This window comes from Astatotilapia calliptera, chromosome 5 (assembly GCF_900246225.1).
Source record: "Astatotilapia calliptera chromosome 5, fAstCal1.2, whole genome shotgun sequence".
Classification (NCBI taxonomy): Eukaryota; Metazoa; Chordata; class Actinopteri; order Cichliformes; family Cichlidae; genus Astatotilapia; species Astatotilapia calliptera.
The window spans coordinates 3,078,892-3,104,062 of record NC_039306.1 but is presented as its reverse complement, the minus strand read 5'-3'; the positions used below and the strand labels follow the sequence as shown (position 1 = coordinate 3,104,062).

Sequence of the window (25,171 nt, the reverse complement as noted above, 5' to 3'; positions counted from 1 at the left end):
GAGGCACATAATCAATTGTGTGTGATCTTTAGCAGGCTGCAAACCTAATGTGCACTCGAGGAATGCACTGTCCCACTATACCACGGCAGGATCAACGCAGCTATGCCTGTTCCAGTTTAAGTGCCTTCTTTACATATAGATGAACTGTTGGATTTTCCAGACCAGCAGGCCAAGGGAAGTCGCCCATGGGGTCACAGCAAGAGGAGATGAGGTTCAAACAAAGGGCATTGCAGAAACAGGGTCCTTTGTATAATATCATCAAAAACAATATCCTGTAAATGCTAACCGTAGTGCTAAAATTCACAACACAAATGTGTAAATAATGAATTGTATGAATAAATAAAGGAGGCTAAATAGCAAGCAGTGCTAATGCGGAACTGTGTTAGTTTGCTGCTTCAATGAAAGCAGAAGGATCAATTTTAAAATACAGACACACACTGTGTACGCTGTGACTGCAGCTGCCGAACAAAACTGCATCACAATGTTAATATCACAGAATCATCTGTATTTTCCTTAGTTTTTGATCTCTCTCTCTCTCTCAGACTCTCTCACACACACACAAACAATTTTGGGAAATTGAGAACTGCTCCTAATGATAACGAACCTTTTTTTCTTCTTTATAAAACCCCCCAAAACAAAACTGTTTATTTCTACTGCAGTTAGACATTTTAATATGCCAGTGTTAAGGCTAAAATGCGCTGATGCTGTGACAGTTTACTCCGGAAGTGCAGTTATGACCCGCTGCTTTCGCACACTAGAAACCGAAAGTGTTCAAAACTGCGTCAGTGCGCTGAGAGGAGTGGCTGTGAGTCCCGTTATTTTCGAGAGATACTGTATTCACAGTCTTGGGAGATTTCTGCAGACATGGAGCTTCTATCACTTCTCTTTATGAGCTCCTGCTTCCTGACTTTGTCCGGACTGACGTTTGGTGATCAATCCGGTAAGAAAATCGTTAATTTATTATTTATTTACCGATCGTAGGCGCACGCGCAGTTATGGAACAATGGAGTGTCTGTGAACACGCAGCAGCGTGGGGCCTTAAGGCTGTTCAGGCTGATGGTTTCGTGGGTGGATGCCTGCACCATCCGTACCCATCACTTTATCTTTTAACGCAGCTGTCCGCATTGTGTTTTGCGTTATGTGAGTATACTGAGTATTACGGTAAACAAGACAAACCGAAGTCAACATTTTCAGGCGAACGTGTTTTCAACATCATGATTATTTATGGTCATTTATTAGAGAAACTCAGTTTCATTTGGAGATGTCTTTATCTTTAGGTGTGGCCTCATCGACAGCGGTCTGCGCGCTGCTTCCTGAAACGCACATCCTTTTTCTTTCCTGTTGAGACACAAACTGTGTAACATTTGCTTCTGAATATGAAATTTAAGTGTGTGTCCGCTACATGAAGCTTTAAAGACACTATAGCTTTATGTTATACTGACCAACAAAATGAAAACTCAAGACTCACAAAAACTGAACGAGCTGACACACACACACACACACACACACACACACACACACACACACACACACACACACACACACACACACACACACACACACACACACACACACACAGCATAGCTCTTGTTTTTTTTCCTCTCAGGCTGTAGGTAATAATTAAAGTCTGGAATTTTAGCTCGCTAACAGTAGCAGCTGCATTCTCACAGAGGTGGTGCACATGGCTCTGATAAAGAGAAGTAAAAAATAGAAACAAGAAAATACATGAAAATCTGTGTGCACTTTTGGCAGGTACACAGAGATTTTAACTATGTTCAAATGTCTGTGCAGAAACAGATTAAAAACCTGAAACACTTCAGTTGTGTTTGCTTAAAAAATAAAATAAAATAAATGAATAAATCCCAGTTTCATTCCTGAGGAGCAGCAGGAGACTCTGCTCTAAGCACTCAGCGTGAGGACTGAGTGAAGAGTTATAAAGTGTTTAGAATTTGCATGTTTTCAGATATTTAATCAACTTACAGACAGAACAACAACACAGCTCTGCAACACCACTGACCAGAGAGATAATTAATGGGAGCAAAGACCAGAAATTAATTTTTGACTCCTACAGTTTATAATAATGTGCATTACATGGAAAACAGGAAAAGACAGCAGTGTTTACATGTGTAAGGCAACTCAATTATTTTGTAACTGTAGGTGTAACACCCCTTTCTAAACTTGGGATACAGATTTGAATGTTGTGCTGGGCCAACAGTTAATGTTTGACTGCTGGAGCAAATTGAGTGACTAATGAAACGCTCTGAGAACTTGATTTTATCAACTTCACAAAAGAATAATGTCATATACATACAATGGAAACAACAGCATTACATGAAAGGAAAAGCTGGAACAAAAATCATGGAAAATAATAAACAAACCACACCCCAGGGGATTTGGCTCAGTCTCTTGTGTCAGGCCACACCTTGCAGTGGGAGTCCAGCAATGAGCCCCCTCCTTGCAGGATGTGCAAAGGAGCAGTGAGGTGCAATTCTGTCCAAACACTTAAGTAGACTTTGTACAGTTTGAGGCTCGTCCAAAGAATTTAACTTCCTTCTCAGAACAATCATCTCAAGGAATCCTGGAGGGGTGGCTCACCATCTTTGGACTTTTCTTCAATGAACCGTACACCCAAAATACCTGACCTGTATAACACAGAGTAACATTCAGGAACCTACATTTAGACATTCATGCAAACTACAAAAACAAAACATATCCCCTTTTCTGTAAACTGCATTTACTTCACAATGAACACAACGAGGGTTTGACACAGGAACATACAGTCTCTACAGCATAAATATAACCTGCAGTCTTTGCATACAGCGTTATAGGAAGCTAACAAAATGTAATGTAATCAAGCTGAATGGGTGGATGACTGGTTGTGTAAAGTGCTTTGGGGTCCTTAGGGACTAGAAAAGCGCTATATAAATACAGGCCATTTACAGGCCATTTGTGGAGAATTTGTGGGTCCTTCTAAAACAGCAGAATTATGTTGAAGTAAAACCGTACACCTCTCTGAAGAGTGTCCAGGAGCTGTTGCCTAATAATTATACACACACACATTCTCATATTTTTCCTTTCTTAAATATTCAGTTTTGACTTAAGATAATATTATTGGACTGACCAAGATCTCTGTAGACATTCAACAATAACAATAACCTTCAAAAATAAAATATAAGATGCTTAATAATTGTGCACACAGTGTGTAGCTAAAGGGTAAAATAAATTATTATAATCCAAATGATGCTGTGCTGAGGAAATGTGCACTATAATATAAGGTGTGTGTGTGTGTGTGTGTGTGTGTGTGTGTGTGTGTGTGTGTGTGTGTGTGTGTGTGTGTGTGTGTGCGTGCGTGTGAGAGAGAGAGAGAGAAACTGAGACTGGCCTTAACCTTTGACCCTGCTGATTCTGGAGATAGGAGTGGATCCTCTGTTTCTACCTCAGCCTCTACACAAAGAGTTTTACCATAACCAGTCATTTCTGGTCGTGAATCGTTTTCCTGTCACCTCTTCTGTGTAACTGTCACTGAAAAGTGGTGACAGATTACACCGGAAGTGTAGGCTTACTGCTTTTAGGGAACAGAAACTCTAAGAGGAGTGGCTGCGAGCTTCGTTATATTAGAAAGATGCTATTTTTGATCCCCAGCAGATTTCTGCAGACATGGAGCTTCTACCACTTCTCTTTATGTGCTTCTGTTTCATGACTCTGTCCGGACTGACGATTGGTGATCAATCCTTTAGGAAAATCGTTCAATAGACTGATCATAGGTGGAAGGGGAGTTATGGAACAATGGAGTGTCTGTGAACACGCAGCAGTGTGGGGCCTTAAGGCTGTTCGGGGGATGGTTTCGTGCCCGTCACTTTATCTTTTAACACAGCTGTCCGCATTCTGTTTTGCGTCATGTGTATACTGAGTATTAAACGAGTAAACGAAACAAAGACCTGAAGTCAACATGTTTTTCACCATAATTAATATAATAATACAGAAAAATACAAGATGTTAAAAAAAATCAAATTATTAACAGACGCAAAATCTAAATATAACAAACTTACTAATAACCACATTTGTAAGTTACTAATTTGACTTTAGATCAGCAATATTCACCCTCACAGGGCCAATATCAAATCAGTATAATACTCATAAGACATTTGTTGCCGGATACTCGATGGTCGGTTGCGTCGTGTGTCTGGCGACACTCTCAATGGAGGACTTTGAACGACATCTACCAATTCGGAACCACGATAACAGAGTTCAGGCTGATTGGAGCCGGCTTATCGAAGAACAAGAAGTGGCTACAGCTGTTCAAAATCCCACAAGGCTGGCCGACATGATAGACGATGGGCAGGGCTGTGAGTACTCAGACTGTGTTTCTTTGAACGCTATATGGATAAAATCTTGGAGAAGAACAATGGGAATTGAGAGATTTGGTGACCACTGACGGAAATTAGACCAGTTGTAAAAATTGGAAGCAGTTTGTTCGCACTAACCAAAACAACTACCATCTTCATCTCAAGTGGCCCCCTGGCGCCAGCTGGATGCTCAAGGCAAAAGCTAACGGGAATAACAAATTCTCCCTTAGATAACAAGACTGTTTGTTGTGACTCTTCGACCTCCTTCAAGGCCACCCGTGTCAACCGATGATTGCTGACTTTTGCCTAACCGGGTGAAGGGACACTTTCTCTCGGCTGAACATGGAACACACACACACTCACACATACGCATGTACATGGACACAGACCTGCACTCGAACTACTACTACTGTGTGACTGTCACTGAAAAAACAGTGACAGATTAAACCGGAAGTGTAGGCTTACTGCTTTTAGAAACAGAACTCGATCAGTGCCTTAAGAGGAGTGGCTCTGAGTCTGTTATATTAGAGAGATACTATTTTTGAACCTCAGCAGATTTCTGCAGACATGGAGTTTCTACCACTTCTCTTTATGTGCTTCTGTTTCATGACTTTGTCCTGACTGACGTTTGGTGATCAATCCGGTAAGAAACGTATTGATGTAGAGGCTGAGTACGTTTTGTTAAGATTCATTATTGAGGAAGGGTACAAGAGGTGATCGAAGAATAACCACACCGATCCGGCCGGGTGAAGTCAAACGATGATTTTAATGAATACACGCGTGGGAAGACACTCTGTACGCAGACAGCCAGTAGTCTTCAACTTAATCAAAGCATGAACAGATATTTTATAGCATCAGGGTTTGTTTACTGACGCCCCTTCATACGTCACAGACACATTTTATACATAGATCAGATCAACATCATCATGACTTTTCACCTAGAAAATCATCTATTTTCATGGCTAGCCCTTCCTGTCTACCTTTCAGTTCTTGTCTTGTTCCTCTTTCTTGCCGAGACACCAAGAAACGGTTCCTCTTTTACCAAGACAATTTTGCAGTTACAGCCAAACATAACTAACCTCTTCCTCTAAATAAATCTAATTTAAAGTGTGTGTGTGTGTGTGTGTGTGTGTGTGTTGACCTCACATGCTCTTTGTGTCACCTCTTCACCTACTGTCTGTGTCTCGTCCTCAAATGCTCTTTCTCAATTCACCTGTTGCACTTCTGACCTTTTACCAGACCAGAAGCTCACTGAGACTATGTGTATGTCTTCTACTAAATAAATGTTTTAATCAAGAACCTCTACTAAAACCTTAATATAAAATGATCTGATATATAAGTGTTTTGTAAGCATGTATTGCGATTCCTTCTATGGCTCCAAGTCACTTGCACAATAGATTGTCCGAACATCGCGCCGAACAAAGCTTCCGACCCCCAATTAATTGACCGAGCTCCAACTCTTTAATAAGCACAGATATGCATTGTGTATAAAATAGTCATAGCTGCTTAAGGCCTTCTTAAAGCTATCTGTTACATTGTTAAAGCCTCGTCTTAGCCTGCGGCTCAAAATAACTTCCTGCTTCTTTCTGCATACAACTTCCTGTCAGCCTGCAACTCAGTCTTTCTGAAAGAGACACTGTTTAAACCTTGGAATGCAATATCCATGCTGCAGATTATATTATTAATGCAGTGACAATTATTTAACAATAGCAGTAAAATAATTTCCCTCCTCGACACTCCCCCTTTTGACCTCTGGAACACCAGAGGTCACAATACATTGTGTCCTCACGCAGACCCTTCTCTGGTGGTCTCGAACCTCGAGATCTCCAGGATCCTCGCCCCTCCTGTGGTCGCCGAGATCTTCTGCAAAGGAAACAAAACACCTTTCCTGCATCTCCCTAACTTATCCTATCTGGGACTCTTTAATCAAAAGCCTGATCCTAATTATCTTCTTAACTTATTGACTTGTATTTATGTATACTCTTCAACGTTACTCATCACTTTAAAATTCTTTTAAGCGCTGGTTTCACGTCCAGTTGCTCGCTCTATTTTCCCTTATCTGATCATCAACATCCTGTGCACAAGTTGTCGCTGCTGCAAGTTAATCTACTCCAAAAGAAAACAACCACTTTAATCAATTAAGTTCAAGCATATAAGCAATTACTCCTGTATACATTTCATCATAGCTAAATGCTGCCTTGAAACAACTCCTATGTGTTAACACTAACTTCATTTTAAAACCTCACATTTCCTATGTTATCACCTGTTTTTGGTATAGCCTTTTTATTTCATTTTGCTCCCTTTAATGTAACAATACCTCCTAATTCTAATGTATCAGACTTAACCAAAATATATGCTTTCCTTCCTCTTTGGTCCTTCTTTAAGTTCAGTTAAAAGCTAAATGAATTTAAGGCCTTTTGCCTGGAATCAATACTGTCATGTGTGTTTCTTAACTCTGTGTCTGTAAGCGTGTGCAATCCTTCATGAACTCATATTATCCTTACAGTAGATTGGCTAATCATAGCGCTAGCCAAAGGCTCGTGACCCTCCAGAGACAAATTTGAGCCACAACTCCTTTAAAAGCACAAAATGCAATATGTATAAAAATCATTTCTACGTAGAAGCTCCCCCTTTATCCTAAAGATAAACCTATGTAATATCTGTATGTGTAAGCCTACATTATAACCACTACTTCTAGAAATCAAAAAGAAATCAAAGCTGTTCTACCCCTTCAACCCTCACTAATTTTCCCTCTAAGAATTATTCACAGCTTTGAAAAACCGGCATTGTATCTTCTAAACAGGATTCAGTTCTGTCATGGTCCTGGGCCATGTTGGCCCAGTATTCTTGGTTCCTTGTATTTTCGCTCCTTATTTAGGCCAGGTTTTCTGAGGTGTCCTGTTGTGGTGTTCCCTAAGTGTTTTTTCCCTTTGTGACTCTTACCCCCTTGTGCCCCTCTGTGTATTTATGAGCTCTCGTCTCTCTTTGTGTTTATTCCATGTTTTCCCCCAGCCTGTTATGTCTGTGTTCTCCTCGTGCTCTGGGTGTATTTAAGTTGTGTCTTCTGTTATGGTAGTTGCTGGTTTGTCTGTGTTGTTTCCCCTCGGTCTCCCTGCATCCTCGTTTCTGGTTTGTGTTATTAGCTTACCCAGTTTAGGTTGTTTTTCCACCAGTGCTGTTTTGTGCCCACCGTTGTAAATAAATATTCACCTGCACCAGAGCTGCCGCCTTTTGGGTCCTTTTCTACAACTCCACACGGCTTGCCTCGCAAACCGTGACAAGTTCACTTTTAATCCTTTAACCTTAACTTAAAAATAACAGTTTCAGTTTTACCATATCCAAATGATCAAAAACCCAAAAGTTCCTAAAATGATCCTAAATTATTAAACAATTAAATTATTAAACCCTAAACCCCCCTTTATCTTGATACATTTCATGTGTCAAGATACTATACAAAACTTAAAACTGCTCAGTTTTCCCCACTCATGATCCAATCTATGTCATAAAAATAAACTTAAAACAGAACAGTTATCAGTCATGTGTTTCTACAATTAATGGTAACTGAGTTACATCAAAAAATATTTCCCCTTTAGCATTTGGCATTCTCCCAACAATATACTATAATCCCATAATCTAACCCCACCTAATAAAACAAAACAGAAATTTTCTCTGGTAAAAACAAATTGTTTGTCCACATTTATTCATCCTCACCTTCATCCAGTCACACATTCACTCACATGCAGTCACACCATGTATTTGCTGATAGTGGAGCCTCCCGCACGATCAGATACTCCACCCTCAGCAAAATGAGCTCAGTCATTTTTTATTTTCCATAGGAAAATATTTCTTTATGCTTTTGGACTGGATTGACTCGCATAAAATCCTTTTTACAGGGACTTACGACCTGAATTGTCCCCAGGTAGCTCTCCTCAGCCAATTGTAATCTGGAAAGCCCCCTTATATTTGCTCTTCCCGAGAATTTTCAGCGCTGTTATTCACTGTTGCAGGCCTGCTTAAAACAGAAATGAAAAAAAAATAGAGCTGATTGTTAGCTCATAAAAACAAAACAAAATCACCTGACAGGTTTTCTTTAAGTGCACTGTTACAAAATAATGGGCCCAAATTTTATCATGTCCAATTTGGCACACTTTGGAAATAATTCAACAGGTAGTGCCTTACCTTTTGGATAAGCCGGCTTATGCCCACTCACTTAGACCACTGGAATTCATGTCTGCCCGTCAGACCACCTAAGACCCCGGATTTCTCCGTCCAAACCTCCAACTCTCCCTCCTCAATAACCGGACGAAGCCCCCAAATGTTAAGATTCATTATTGAGGAAGGGTACAAGAGGTGATCGAAGAATAACCACACCGATCCGGCCGGGTGAAGTCAAACGATGATTTTAATGAATACACGCGTGGGAAGACACTCTGTACGCAGACAGCCAGTAGTCTTCAACTTAATCAAAGCATGAACAGATATTTTATAGCATCAGGGTTTGTTTACTGACGCCCCTTCATACGTCACAGACACATTTTATACATAGATCAGATCAACATCATCATGACTTTTCACCTAGAAAATCATCTATTTTCATGGCTAGCCCTTCCTGTCTACCTTTCAGTTCTTGTCTTGTTCCTCTTTCTTGCCGAGACACCAAGAAACGGTTCCTCTTTTACCAAGACAATTTTGCAGTTACAGCCAAACATAACTAACCTCTTCCTCTAAATAAATCTAATTTAAAGTGTGTGTGTGTGTGTGTGTGTGTGTGTGTTGACCTCACATGCTCTTTGTGTCACCTCTTCACCTACTGTCTGTGTCTCGTCCTCAAATGCTCTTTCTCAATTCACCTGTTGCACTTCTGACCTTTTACCAGACCAGAAGCTCACTGAGACTATGTGTATGTCTTCTACTAAATAAATGTTTTAATCAAGAACCTCTACTAAAACCTTAATATAAAATGATCTGATATATAAGTGTTTTGTAAGCATGTATTGCGATTCCTTCTATGGCTCCAAGTCACTTGCACAATAGATTGTCCGAACATCGCGCCGAACAAAGCTTCCGACCCCCAATTAATTGACCGAGCTCCAACTCTTTAATAAGCACAGATATGCATTGTGTATAAAATAGTCATAGCTGCTTAAGGCCTTCTTAAAGCTATCTGTTACATTGTTAAAGCCTCGTCTTAGCCTGCGGCTCAAAATAACTTCCTGCTTCTTTCTGCATACAACTTCCTGTCAGCCTGCAACTCAGTCTTTCTGAAAGAGACAATTATTTAACAATAGCAGTAAAATAATTTCCCTCCTCGACAGTTTGAAGGTGGTTGATGGGTGGAATAAAGCAATGCCACTGTTACGAATAAAACTTATGGTGTTGAGTAAGTCCAGTATCTCTAGCTGTACTTATCTTGTCCGTTTATTGCTCACCATTGGTTGCATTTGTTGTTCCACACTTCATCATAGTATCCAACATCATTCAGAATAAATCACAACAGTGCAGCGGCTACAAAAGGTTTGCTCCCTCAGACCAAAAACATGTGACACTAATTTTATGTGTCTGTGAGCGCGAGGGAGAAAAAGGAGAGTCGAAAAGTACGAGCTGTCACCGACCAGAAACAGGAGCTGGAAGCATGTAAATATGTTAACCACTACAGCCAAGAAGAGTGCCTGACAGCCCAGCTGTAAGTCAGCTATTAAGACTCGACTGTACACTGTGTTCGTGTTTTCCTCTGAAACAATAAGTTCCGTTGCAGCAGCCTTTCAATGCCTCTCTCTGTCTCTCGCTAGCAAAGTTGACCCAGACAACAAAGTAAAGCTAGTTTTCAGCTACGAGCCCAACACGAACCCGACGTATCAGCCAGAGGTCCCTTTACTACGGTTCGGAGCCGCGAACCTGTTTTATATACGCGTGGAATAGTTTTCTATACGAGGTCGCTGCAAAAAGTGCAGCCTTACCTAATGTCCACCTACTGTTACTCATTTATATTAAGGTTTTTAATTAATAGTAATTAATAGTAATAAATCACACAGCAATAGTACATTCATGTAGTTGTAAAAAGCATGATAATATATTAAGTAATCCAAAGTATTCAGAATACGTTACTTTCATTGAGTAACATAATGGAATACGTTACAAAATACATTTTGGAGCATGTAATCTGTAATCTGTAGTGGAATACATTTTAAAAGTAACCTTCCCAACACTGATGTAACAGTCTGCTTCTAAACTCAAAGTTACTGAAGATCTCTGGTGTGTAACCAGTTACTTATTCTGGATGGCATTACCTTGGTCCCCAGGATTACTGTGAGGAATCCTGTGGTCATTTTTTAACAAGGTTATGTCCTTCAACAGCCCCAGTTTGGATTCAAACACTGTATTGTTCATTTGTTTAAATAGACTTTCTTTGTGATAAAGCTTACGGTTAGGTTGGGTCAGGTGACCCTGAATCCTCCCTTAAACTTTCCATGGTACACAGAGCACTCGTCTCCAGTCCCCTTTCTTTCACTATACGTTTACAGGTATAGACCAATAAAAACTTAAATTGTGGCATAAATTGAAATCTTAGTCCGTATCCATCAGAAGTGAAATTAATTTGTGAAGACACTAAATTTCCTCACAACCCATTCTAAATTTGGATTTAAAATCAGATAAGAAAATAAATATTTTAGAACTTTGTGGAATTTTATTATTATTTTGAAAAACTGAGCTCTGACACCATAAAGAAGCTACTTTGGCTGCTCCATTATTCACAAGAGGTCTTCACAGCAGGCAGCTCTGCACATTTGGGCTCCTTTGGTGACGCCTCCTCATCAGAGCAGGGAACTTTCTCTTGTTAGGTGAATGTGTATACCACTGGAGCTGTTAATATTGATCATAATGATATGTGTCGATGTGAGCATTAATGGTTGACTGTCTCCCTGTGATAGATTTTCACAATTATATGAAGTTGTACCTTCAGAATGAAGTCAGAATGATAATATAATTGAAAACAATGAACTCCATCATAGGGTATGCTGGAGTTTAATACTAATAACAGTTAACCAGCCATAATAATAGCAATAGTTCCAGTCTTTGTGATAATCATTGTAGCAATAACAGTAGCAAAAATAATTATAAAAATTGTTAAACTAAAGTAATATCTTTATTATGATAGTAATGTATAACAATTCAAATGAATGTGTCAACAAAGCATAGTAAATTTGTTTTTATATGTAGTATCTACAATTTGAACACCTTTGACAACAATTTCTATATTTTTATGTATTTCATGATTTATTATATCATTAATGACTGGATACATGCTGTTTAATGATGAAATCACATTCACCTTAAAAACTGCTTTTAGTTTGAAATCCGAGCTCAGTTTCTCTTACCGTAATACCTAGTATACACGCGTAACGCAGGACATAGTGAGGAGCTGGTTTGATCACTGTAGCAGATCAAGAAAATGAAAGTATCCTCTTGATTATTTCTGATAGTTGGTTCATTTGGAGACGTCTTTAGATGTAACGTTGGTGTCAGCGGTTTGTGTGTTGCTTCCTGAAAACCCACAAAAAGCCCTTCGATTTGTCAGTTTTTAAGATTTCTTCATCATTAAAGTAATCCAGTAATAGTCACCAGTATAAGTGTTGACAGTTAATTCGGCAAACTTTCATTTTCGAAATTATAAACACAGAGTGTGTGTCCCTGATGTTTCCCCCGCCTCCTCGCTTACAGCGCTGTTGCTGCCATCATGTACCCCGGTTTAACCGCAGTAACTGGGCCTGTCAATCACAGAGGCTGTGGCGTGGCTGCTTTGAAAGTGACCAATCACATGAGTGCCTTCTTCCTTCGTGTTCCGCCTCCAAACTGTCAGCTTCGGGAGCAGAGCTGCTACAGGGTTTGCAAAGCAGAGACCTTCGACTGTGTTCTGGCTTCTTTGTGCACTTAGCTGCTGGTTGTTGTTGCGTTGACTGGCTGCATGTGACTTTATTTTATTGATGTTGTGTAATTCCACACATATGTTCTTGTTTTAACATATGATATAGAAACTGAACAACAGTGTTTCCTGAAAACCCTCTCCTGTCTGATCATTTCATAATAACATTTAAATTTACAATAATTGATTACACAGCAGTGGGGAGTAGACTTCATCACAGTAGATGTCTTTCTGAAAGTGCTGTAACTGAGTTTAAGAATATAATTCTCCCACTGATATCATCTTCAGAGCAGCTACTACAAAAGGAGTCGACATCTATTTAGTAATTTTACCTCTTTACTGCGTATGACTCTGGATACTGTAGCTCCTGTTGTACTTGGCTTTCTGGTATAACTCTCAAATGTGCAGATTAAAGCAGATAACTGTGATAAGATTGCTTTCAGAGCTGTTGCCCAAGCAAAGGGGGAGGGTGCATCTGACCCCCTCGGCTGTAATTGGTCCAGCCCAGAGTCAATCATGACCAATTCAGAGACTGACTGACTTCTGAAAACATAAATGTAATAAATAGAGTAAAGGTGAGCTATCATACTCATTTCCAGCTCCATGTTTTATTCTTGGACACTACTGGAACAGTTTAACATGATTCACAGTTCACAATGATCCTTGTGGTATTTCAGGAAGAGCTAGGACCCCAAATCCAGACTCATTGGCAGGTCTGAAACTTACAACAAACAAACTACCCACAGCGTTTTTGATGTGAAAAAGGCTGAGGATAGACAAGGGCTGTAAACCCACAGCAGGTAATTAGAGACAGTAGACACACCTGGCAACACAACTGAAACTCATCAGGGAAAATAAAACTGAGGAAAGTAAAACTGAACACTAAACACACTGAACAAGGATCACTAAAATAAAACAGTAAATCACTAACACAGAGACAAGAACTCAAACATATGAAATGTCCACAGAAAGACAAACATGGAAAAAAGAGACAAAACAAGACTGAGTGCAGAGAAAGGAAATACAAAGAGGAAGTAATAAACCGAAAGTCATCAATAACTAACAAGGATTAAAGGCACAAATAATAAAATCAGAAACCAATGCCAGAGGCCAAAATAACTATAAAACACAAAATACTATTTATCTAATTTATATTAGAAAACTCTTCAGCTTCTTTGCCCTCCATTTAAACCTGTCATTCAAACTGTGCAGTGGGGCGTGGACCACAGAAAAATGTGAAGAGGAACTAAACTGAAGAGTGAACTAACTGTTTAATTCATGTTTTGTCTTTCAGGGACATCTGTGATTGTGAGAGAAGGTGATTATGCCATTTTACCCTGTTCCCTCGGCACCAATGAGAACATTGAGGATGTGCGGTTTGTGTGGACGAAGAATGGAACTGAAAAGGAGGTGTATATACATGATACTGGGGTGAATCATAGTCCTGCCCTCCCAGGTCGAGTCTTACATTTTCGAGATGATCTGAAGCACGGCAACGCCTCCATAAAAATAAATTATGTTCAGCTGGAGGACAGAGGAATCTACACCTGTAACTTTCCAACCAGAGGAAAAACATTCAGGATTAAGCTTGTTGTTGGTGAGTGCTGTTATCAGCTGATTATTTACAGATGAAACAGTCAGCATGCACATCTGGGTCTCACCCCTACAGCACACCTGTAGTGATATTTGCAATATTTGGTGGACAAACTGAGACCGTCCCATGTGCATGCTGGTCCTGCTCCTGTCTACTTATCAGAAATCTGACGCACTCACAGAGACATCCTAAACAAAATAAAATCTCTGTGACGTCTCAACTCTGTGAGGAACTTTACATCACACAGACCTCAGTGGACCTGTGGATGTAGAAGCTATGATCCAGTCTGATGCTCACATGTGTTTCTACAGCAAACTGAGATAATCCGGCTAAACCCCAAACATACACTGTATATAAAAGCTGGACATAGCCACCATGACATCACTATCTGGTTAATGACGTCCTGTTATGGTATCTCAAGCTGACTGTCCCCATTTTGGTGTTTTGAATTATCTTTGCTTTATCCTAATTTTCCTAATTATCCTAAAACTACTGATAACTTATTTAAACAGGTTTTTCACATTTGTGAAAGATTTCCCAAAACTAAATAGAATTTAACATATAATATAAATAAATATAAGTGACTAATTCTGTTGCCTAAATCTGATTAAACTGTAACTGAAAACTATTGCTCAAATAAAACAAAACCACATTGGTTCTCAGCACCTGTGTTCAATTTAAACATGTTTCTCAAGTCTTCCTGGACTTCCTGAAACGTGTACCTGCAGTTCTCTGGATGCAGCTGCAGTTCTCTTATAATTTATTTACAAAGATTCAGCAGAGAGAAATCAGTTCAGTTCATTTCTGCTCTGTTTGGGGGAACTCCCTGTATTATTGAAGTGGGGGTCGCCTTCACTCAGCATGACTGAAGAGTTTTAGGACAGAGAGTTTTGGTACTGCACCATCTGATCTCATAATGTCTCCCCCCAAAAAGAAAACACAACAGGCAGAAGACATGATTTTGTGCAATTTGCAAAGTAAATTGTGTGCTGCAGATTTTATAATTCACATTTGTGTGATTTGTTTAAATATTTTCTTCCTAAAAAGTAAAATCTTACAATTACAAATGCTGTAAGGCCACAAAACCACATCTGTTCACAACAGTTACAAAACTAACAGCAACTTCAAAAGAAGATTTTGTGCTGCTGCAGATGTTTGTAAATCTGACCCTAAATGTTCCTTCTTTAAAATTCTAATCCTTGTAATGAAGGGATTTTTTTACAGGCTGTTCTTGCTTATATGACCAAACATCAGAGTTAGGACAAATTGTGCTACATCATTAAGGACAGATTAATGTAAGGTCGTTCCCACTGTCAGCGCACGCCTCCTCTCTTTTCCTAACTCCGTGTCAATTCCCCACCTTTCCTTGAAAAAGAAGTTAAAAATAGCAGCTATAAGGTGCTTTTGGAACTTAACCTCCTATGTGCATGCATTTTCCTGTATATGTCAATTTATCTAAAATTTGAGGAGTCTTCAAAAAAAAGGCAGAAAGAAAAGAAAATCTCTGCAAATGAAACTTTAAACACTGAATAAATATTAATTTCTCCTTATAGTTCAGACACACAGCTGTTCAAAGTGTGACTCACTGTGTGATTATCACCCATCCACCAGGATAAACCAGCCTCCAGTTTAAATGTTTAAGGATTTTTTTAATCTGTGACTGTGCTTTCTTTGGGGATTATAAAAAAAAAACATGTCTAATATAGCAGGATAACACTTCTGAGTTTATTTTCATCAGTTTTATCTGTCTGCCAAGTTGATGATAACACAGTCACCTCTAACATGTGTGTTTTTTCTCCTTTCAGAGCCCGTATTAAAGGTCCGGAACGACCCAGGTGAGTTCCGTTTGTGGTGAGGCTCAGTTAAAAATTGATCCATCACGACTTTACTGTCTTTTGGTTGGAACCCTGCAAAGCATTTACTGATTATTTTTTTTATAAACAGTTCAGGGAAATAAAACTGTTTTAATTGTATTTGTAAATGTATATGTAAATATTTGGTGTGGGTTTTTGCTACATTATCTAATTAATTATTAGTTCAGTAACCAAAAATCTGTTATTGATCCGGGCACTGTGTTCGTTAGACGTAGCTGTTCAGTCCAGTAGAAACTACCTGATGAGATTTTGCTCAAACTGTATCGCATCCCTCTCAGTGTAATTAAAAATTTAAAGTATGTAGAGAAATGTGGATTCAAATGTATTTTTTATTTTGGAGAGCTTTTGTTGATGATATTTTTTGTAACGTCCACAGTTATTACATTATTAAATGCCTGAAACTTTTTTTAAAATCTTTTATATAACTCTTAGACAAACTCTGGGACGTCCAAGCTTTTTCTGTGTAAAATTTTCTTTATGTGAGTCAGAAATATTGTTTAGAGTAAAAACTAAATTTGTCCTCAAACATCAGAGCTGTGATGTTAGAAAAGTTAATGCAGTACTCCGGTCTTTGTTCTCAAACACATTATAACCCACATCTGCACTTAGAGTAGCTGAACAGGAACAAATAACCAATTAACTGTGATTGTTCTTACATAATCTGTCTGTTATGTGTTCACAGAAGCAGCAGAGCCTCATGTCACAAGTCATGATCAAACAAATGTCGGGGTGCTGCTTCAGTGTGATGTTAAGAATGCTCATCCCAAACCTACAGTGGAGTGGTGGGACAGTAACAATCAAATTCCTTCTGAGAAGCCACAGGTCTCTGAACAAGGAGGTCGCTTCAACATCACCCTCAAAGCTACTGTGGAAAAAAGTGGCCGCTATCGCTGTGTCGCCACACAGAAGGAAATCAACCATCAGGCACAAAAGGAAATCAATGTACATATTTATGGTGAGTGGCATTTTGATCCTTAAATGTTTCTTATTGCTTTTGAAAAACGTGAATAATATTCTCAGATTAAATGCAAAGACTGACGTCTTCAAGGAAACAAAAGATTAAATAATGAACTCATAAAAACGTTAAATATCTGGAAAATGTCAGACTCACTGACACTGAAGCAAAAAGCAACTTTAGTCTGAATTCAACTCATAAATGATTTTGTTTGTATATAAGACTTCTTACAGGTGTCATTATGTCCTGTTGTGGTCCCTGAATCCAGAGATGGGAGTTGCCCAACATACGAAGTGCCTAATTGTTGCTGCAAACCACAGAAGACTTAATGATACAAACACAGCAGCAAATTTAAAATAACATATAATAGAGAGAAGTCTGAGCAGTCTTTCTATATTGATGTTAATAAATTAAACAATAAAACCAAGAAAGAAACAAACTGTTTCCTGTAGATGTGGTGAGTGTAGGATAATCCGTTAAAACGACTCGACTGAACTGACTTATTAGTCAAAGTAGGCTCGCACTGCTTTATCATCCTTTTTTATTCTAATAGGACCATAATTTATATAATAAACATCTTGTTGTGTCTTGATGCTCAATCGTCCAGGTAAGTAAATCCCCAAGGCCAGGGGCCCAGGCCCATCCTCACTGGGCGTGAGAGGGAGAGCGGTACCTATTCTCTGTGTGATGCTGGGATCTTCCAGGTCTTTGAAGCAGCTTTTGATGTTTGCAGTCACAGCAGCATAGCAGTAAACTCAAACCTACTCCAGGTCAGGTTCATTCAGTGCAAACATGATAAAATAAGACTTTGACTCAACACCAACCAGGACTGCAGCGTTGCTGTTCGAGGAACTGACATTAAACAGTGCATCGATGTTAAGACCATTTCAAGTGAACCGAATATTTTGAGATCTGTTAGTGCGCCTTGACTTATTACTTTTATACAGGTATAACACTTCAGTCAGGAGGGAGTAATTCACACATGTTAATGATTCCCAAAGTGTTGACTTCACCAATTAAAGAATCTGATCAAGGAACTGACCTCCCAGCCTGTTGTACTGTTGTATAATGTACTGCTTATAAGACTGGGGAAACCTGCAGTCAGCTGAGACTCAAGAAGTCACTTGGATGAGCGATGAAACGTTTCTCCCACTGAAAACGCTACGTCCAGGTGAACAGAATCAGCTTTGGGGGATTTACTTACTTGTATGATTGAGCACGCATCAAGAAATTAAAGAATCTGCTTTCAACAAGAAAAGCATCAACATATAGACAGAGAGACTGTAACTTAGTCTAATGTGACTTGTAAGGGCTGCAGAAAGGTTCCAGATTTTACATTTGGCTGCAGGGTTCTTGAGTTTGAAAGTAGCTGAAATGTCATTTATTAGCACCTACTTTAACCTCCAAGGACCTGGTGTCCACATAAGTGGACATCACATTTTGGGATGTCTAGACCAAAATACAAACTTTTGCTCTACAAGGACCTGATTTCCACTCACGAGGACATTATACTGCCACTGTTCTATCAAAATTTAAAGCGAATATCCTCATATGTGGATCTCGTTCCTCTCAGAAACAAAAATCAGGTAAAAAAAAAAATTCTGGTAATTCTTTGTTTTTACATTAATCAGATCCCAAAATAGCAAAGAGCTTTTAAAAATGCATGCCATGAAAGAGTTCGGGTCTTAGGAGGTTAAGAGAGAAATGTGGATTTTCCTCTCAACAGCTGACTAATATTTTTTCTGGTTCTGTCCTCTCCCATTTTCTTTGAAAAAACAGAAAACACCACCGATGTTATTCTGTGGCCTATTTGTTCCTTGGTGTTCTGTTGCTGTCTTTGGATAGTAAGAATCTTATTGTTGAAGCAAACAAACAAAAGTTGCTACTAGAGATGCACTGATTGACCAGCCATCTGTTATCCAGTGCTCTCAGCCCTGTCCGGTGTACAGATTAACTTGTAAGGGTTAAACAGTGTTGTAGGAGTTGCTGATCGCAGTCTTCAGTATTGCTGTGTTTCCTCTACACTGGGATCAGAAAAGCATAAATTCATATCAGGTGATTAAATCCATCTTGGTTAATTTAAATCTTGTGAGGCTTTAAAGAACAGAAAACCTGATGAATATAACCAGGATGAGTTAATCCTGGATCTGAAAGTTGATCTCAGGAGGCCTTTTAAGAGATTAATGAATGACCTTTTGATCAATACATAAATAAATGAAACAAATATGTGGAGTGCAAATGTTATGGCATACAGTGGCATGTACACTGCACAGCGGGGAAAAAAGTCACACACTCTAACATGTCGGACCACAGCTAGCTTTGATGATGGCACTTTTTCGCCATATTTATTTTCATGCAGAGTTTCAATAATTTTGAGAGTTTTGATGATGGGAGAATCGTACTGCTGTGTAAAGTCTTCTCCATCGGAAAGATTCAGAGTGGGGTTGACGTCTCGACTCTGTAGAGGCCAATGTGAATATGATCCCTTGAGCTCCCTGTTCAGGGAGTCACTCTTTCATAATTTGAGTCCATTGAACCTGCAATTTAATAGAGGACATTTGCCACACCTGCGCCGTTAAATCCAGATGGTGACTTGTTTGTTTTCCTGTGGGCCAGGCAGTATGTATATATATTAGTGCTTTCAGTGTTAATCTAATTAAAACAATGTTAACGCCATAGCTGCATTAACGCAGCATTAATGCGTTAACAAGCTAACCGCGCTAATGTGTTGACACCGTGCAGCCCTTGCACGGTGCAATCCGCGTTAACAAGCTAACGGGGATTCATAGTCATGTGCGAAATATGGCTGTATAAATGTCTCGCAGCCCCTTGGCGTGCGCACTCACGACAATGGCTGAGCGTAATTGTGTGGATGTATTTTACCTCCACAAACAGCTGAGACGTGGTTTGGATACATGTGGCAAAAAAGTGCTCCAAGAGTGAGGAGTTGTGGCCATACTTGCCAACCTTGAGACCTCAGAATTAGGGAGACATTCAAAATGTCCAAATTCAGAGGCTGCTTCCACCTGAGGACCCGGCCTTCGCGGTCTAAAGAAAGCCGGGTAGTACGTCACGAGCTCCCTCGGTGGAGTGAAACTCTGCCGTCTGCTCCTTGCTGTCTAAAATATAACCGGGCCTGACGTAAACTCTTCTGTTTAATCAGTTTTCTGTTTGACGTTTGTTCAGCTGTGTGAAAACCCCGGAGGAACCCACCCGAGGGAATAATAAAGTTTAATTTAATTTAATCTAATCTAATAACTTTAATCTCAGCCAAACCGATTTACTCACGAACAAATAAAACACTGAAAAAGCCAAACAATAACATTTTTAAGTTATCAAAGTGACTTGTACATCATGTTTAACCCGAGTGGTGAAAGACCGCGGGGGTTTGAAAACGATGTGTTGGTCGGCTCAGATGTTTGAAGTTTACACAGCTACATTCTCACCTGAAAATATGTAAAAAGTTTTTTTGCGACCCAGAAAGAGAAATAAGAGTGATATTAAAACTAAGTCGCTGCCGTCATTGTTGGAAACTGGAATTGGCTGGGCCATGCTAGGAATTCTGCGATATGGTTTTTCAACTTTGTTGTCCGGGTGGAAAATCTGGAGAAAAGTGGGATTCTGCCGGAAAAATCAGGAGGGTTGGCATGTATGGTTGTGGCAACATCACTAACCTTGTCAAACACCTCAGAGTAAATCATATCACAGAATATGATGAGCGTATGTTGAGGCGAATTGAAGAGGAGGACAGGGACAGGTGCTGCTAGGGCGAGACAGACGTCTCTCATGGAGGCCTTTAGTCCTGCAGGCAGGCAAGCTGTTCAAATAGTGCACAACTTTAGTTTTTTTATTTCTATGTGATGAATTCTGCATTATTAAGTGATAAGAACAAGTAATCTTATGTCCTGTAATCATTATGACGCTATAATTTGAGATACAATAAATAAAATACGTTTTTGTACAAAGTATCGTATCGGATCAGTATCGTCGATACCACCCTGAATATTACTTGGTATCGGATCGGAAAGGAAATCAGTGGTATCGCACATCACTAAACACAGCTTATACTGCGCTACTGCGATAGTGCATGTTGATGATGTCATCAGGTTGCGCCTGTTTTGGTTGAAAGCATTGCAGCAGCTGCAAGCATGGAGCTTACGTGTGGGGAGGAGGAGGTGAAGAAGACCGGTGTGACGTTGATCATATTGACCTGGTTTGGTTTTAAGCAGTCGGAAGTTGAGCTGAAAAATATCATCTGCAAATTACGCCGGCCGACAGTAATAGTGAAGAGAAGGAATACAAGTAATTTGTTTTATCACCTCAAAATGAAGCATGTTTTGGAATATGAGCAAAGCCAAAAACTGCGCCTTCCACAAACACCCAGTCAGTAAAGTGGAAAGAAAAGAGGTGGCCCTACACACCAGCAGACTGATATTTTCCAAGCCTTTTCCAAAGACACATTTTGACTTTATTTTAAACAATTTAGAATTTTGTGTTTTTACCAATATTTTACTTGTATTTAATTATTCAAAAAGAAATAATATGTAGACCTAAATTAACCTTGTATTTTCAGATCTCAGGAGTAAAATGGAACTTTTGAGCTCATCACAGTTTATTCTAGGAGTGTTTATATTGAAGGAGAGAGGGAGATTTTATAAGAACCGACTCAGTGTTGTTAGAGCAGTGTTGAAACTTTGCTTTAGGACCTTTCATGAAACTGAGCAGAGCAGAACTGAGCTGTGTTTTTCTCAGCAGGGCACACACAGCGAACTTCTTTCTGTTGACTCTGTAACAAACCAAAATTTAAATATCTGTCAAATTCAGTTGTAAATAGGACTGAATGTGAGGCACCCTGAGGATTTTAAGCATTAAAAACAAGTTTCAGAGTTCTTGTCAAAGTAGTTTTAAGGTGGTCGACCCCCACACCACATCACCTTTTTTGTTTTTGTTGTGACAGTAGTTTGACACAGTACAGAGCGAAAAAGCTCATTTACTCTCACCTGATGTGGCACTAAAGCAATATTGAGTTTTGCCAGTAGGTGGCAGTGTTGGCTTAGACAAACGAGTGCTTCCAAAGTAATCTCACACAAAAGTAACACAGGCCAGTCATGGTAATGGAAGGCGACAGTAAAACAGAACTGGTGTTTCTGTATTCTCTATTTACCGGAGCAATCGCACATTTACCGATGTGACACAGTAACTAAGTCGTGTTTGGTGTTCATCCAACATCATACAGGTCAGGTGTGAAGATTTCAGGTGGAATATTTTGTAATATTGCAGCTCTTCACTGGATAAATTCTGAGCTCCATCTGAGCCTCAATCCTCAGCACTTCACACACAGGGACCAGAGATCTCTATCATTACAGTTAGCCCTGATATTGATTCTCCTCAGCCTCCCCATATGGAAAAGATACATATAAATCTTATAAAGTTTGTATCTGTCTTGTGTGAAACTTGTATGAAAAGCATACAAGAGTGAAAACAGATATAAGATCCCTTGAAAAATTATATAATGAAACTTGTATGTTTTGGATACTTACTAAAACTATGTATGAAAGTAATGAGAAAGTGGCCACTTTCATGAGTAAATCATATGAGCCTTATATGATTTACTATATGAAGTAGGCCACATCTTATGCAAGTCTTTTATAAGGTTTTTCTATTTCTTTTCCATATGGGTGAGTTTAGAGCTGAGGCCCAATTATTTCTACTACTCAAAAACTGAGCAGCAATTTAATAAACTGAGTGACCCTAAGGTTTGAGAAATATGTACAGAGTAATTGACTTCCCTCTGTTGAATCTGTAACAAACAAAGTGAAATGTGTCTGAGAATACAACTACTAATGAAAAATTATTAGTCTTGGGGATCATAAAGATTTTTTTTTGGCATACATAAAAAATAGATCCTAACAGTCCAAAATTCTGCAGTGCAGAGAGTCATCTGTTGGCAGTGCAGCAGGCGGTCATTACACTGACAGATTCATATTCCTTGTTTTCTGGAATCATCAGTCTGAAGAGATTCACTTTAATGATGTGTGTAGCTAAGAAGCTCAGGGTGGAGGAAACCTCGATTACACACAGACTCGCACATGTTTTCAGATGTGAGGCTCAGTAAAAGGAAAGCAGGAGTCTGTGAGCAGCAGCACAGATTCAAACATCTTTCATACAAGACAAAACTCCAACATCATCTTTACAGCTGAGAGCAGAACCAGAGCCAGCCTGTGAGCTGTGGAGACGAGCAGGAGGAAACAGGAAGTTGGATCCATGCTGACATCACTGAGCTCGCTGTTTAAACCTGCTGTTTGTTCCTGACATGCAGTCACAGTCTGAGTTACACCAATGTTTTCTCTTCAGTTCCAGAACCAAACACTGGATTGATTGTAGCTGTTGCTGTTCTTGCTGTTGTTCTTGCTGTTGTAGTAGTTGGGATTCTTGTCAGGTATTACTTCATGAATTAAAAAGGTAAGTTTAATGTACCGTATTTCCCGGACTACAAAGCGCACCTGAATATTAGCCGCACAAGCTAAAATCAGGGGAAAATCCTGTTTTGTACATACATTAGCCGCACCTGACTAAAAGCCGCAGGTGTTTCAATGTTGACTTATCATATGTAAGAGAATATGCACAAAGCGAATTGTCAGGAAAGAGATGGCTGTTTGGAGACACACCCCTTTTATTAATATTTTGAAAAACAAGTTATGGGTACATATTTGCATAACTTTTTAGGTATATGTACAAGTAGCGGTAATTACAAGTACGAAACATGTGCTGTGCTTCATAAACGAGTAACAAATGTAGTACATAACAATAACCTACAGCACACCAGAAAAATAGATTCAGACTACCTTTTAGGCTCAGGTGGATGGATGGATGTTTTCACACTTTTCCATGCTGTCAGATTCCACCGGTGGAGTTGAGCATAACTTGCTTTTCGCAAGTTTATTGCCGCACACCATCCACGACTCCCGCTGAACGTGTAGCGCTACTTTGAAGTTTGTTTTTCGTGCTACTTGTACAGCACTATGTTGCCTGGCGGATGGACATGTGACCAACATACCACTCTTGAACACCGATACTGTGTGTCTGATCACATGCCCTTCCGCCAGGCAACGTAGTGCCGTACAACAGCGGAACAAACAAAACAAATCGTCTTACGATATGACAAAAATCATGGACAATCCATAGAAAAGCCGCACCTGACTAAAAGCCACAGGGTTCAAAGCTTGTGCAAAAAGTAGCGGCTTATAGCCCGATAATTACGGTATTTATGAACATTCTCATATTTTTGTGTGACCGTCATTTTTACAATCTTGCTTATTTCACTTTATTTTTGAATATATTAATGAAACAAACTGAAATGAACTAAAGCTTATTGTGAGTAAAGAGGAGGAACACTGCAGAGGCTGATGAAGATGGTTAAACAGCAAACATCACGATTTATTCATAAAGACGGTTTAGTGTTTTGTCTGTAATCATAATAAAAGTGGGCGAATCTGCCCGCTGTAGTTATGTTGCCATATCAGCAAGTATAATTCAAACACACTCATGTGTCATCGTGCACTCCGCTACTCAAACACATAGCACTGCATTTCTGCTCAGTTATGACTTTTTAACACAGTTTGTTTTCCAATCTGCAGAAACAAACAAGAAGGAGTCCTCTGAACCCTCAGCCCAGGAACTGAAACCCAATGCTGAACAAAGTGTGTGAAGTACAGTGTGTGTGTTGCTTATGTTTGTTTTATGAGAACCAAATTAAGTTTTGGAGCACAGCAGCTTGGACATGTTGGATTATTTTTGATATTTTCAGCAGTTTAAAAGTTCAGAACAGCTTTTAATCCTGTGGTTTAGCACATGGTTAAAAGTCAGGATGGAGGGGTGTAGTTTCTGCTGCATTTGTGCAAAATAAATATTTCCTGTTCGGCCACCAAAGCCATTTTTCTAATACTTTGATCATCATCACTTCACATATATCTGTGTAAAAAATAAAAGTATAAATGTTTATCTCAAAGTCCTCAGTACTTGATAAAAAATACTTTCAAATACCGTCTAACACCATCTTTTCAACACTGGGCATTTGGGGGTTTTTTTCTATTTGAATGAAAACAGATGCAGCACATCAATGTTTTTCTTTATCCCACACATGAACTGTCATCCTGTCACCTGAAATAGGTTTAAAATATTAAATTACTGTTGTATTTATTCCATGAGAGGTCTGAGGTCATTGTCCTGTGCTTTCCTCTTCTGCAGCAGTTTAATAGGACGGAGTAGAGAAATGGCTTTAGACAGTTTTTCAACTCTCAGTAATGCCACAGTGATCGTTTGATATATGGACCTGCAGCGGAGTTTAGGCTCAGACACGGCTAGTGACGTCAGACTGAACAATCGGATAGGACGGAGCAGAGAAATGGCTCCACCTGCTCTTGGTGCATTTGCCCACTCTGGATGGATTTGTGTTTCCAGCTGGACTCATATTTCAGTAAA

At 39.4% G+C, this 25,171-nt stretch overlaps 1 protein-coding gene across 2 annotated transcripts; it reads left to right on the top strand.

Annotated features, from left to right (window-relative positions):
* The first annotated feature begins 751 nt into the window (after window positions 1-751).
* Window positions 752-25,018, top strand: LOC113021857 (butyrophilin subfamily 1 member A1-like). 2 transcript variants are annotated; one of them, XM_026166653.1, is made up of 6 exons: window positions 752-940; window positions 13,562-13,864; window positions 15,667-15,696; window positions 16,418-16,690; window positions 24,328-24,390; window positions 24,938-25,018. In XM_026166653.1, exons 1-6 carry the CDS (start codon window positions 865-867, stop codon window positions 24,943-24,945), a joined length of 753 nt encoding a protein of 250 aa, XP_026022438.1. In that variant the 5' UTR covers window positions 752-864; the 3' UTR covers window positions 24,946-25,018. The 2 variants fall into 2 exon arrangements, with proteins under 2 accessions (XP_026022438.1, XP_026022437.1); XM_026166652.1 differs by lacking the exons at window positions 24,328-24,390; window positions 24,938-25,018 and adding an exon at window positions 23,045-23,152.
* Window positions 25,019-25,171: the final 153 nt, after the last annotated feature.

What these genes read in the sequence shown, in the direction of transcription:
- LOC113021857 (XM_026166652.1), top strand. Translation starts at nt 865, where the DNA reads ATGGAGCTTCTATCACTTCTCTTTATGAGCTCCTGCTTCCTGACTTTG. An exon ending in GACGTTTGGTGATCAATCCG is followed by an intron (nt 941 to 13,561) that starts GTAAGAAAATCG and finishes TTTGTCTTTCAG; the next exon opens with GGACATCTGTGATTGTGAGA. An exon ending in AATCAATGTACATATTTATG is followed by an intron (nt 16,691 to 23,044) that starts GTGAGTGGCATT and finishes TTTTCTCTTCAG; the next exon opens with TTCCAGAACCAAACACTGGA.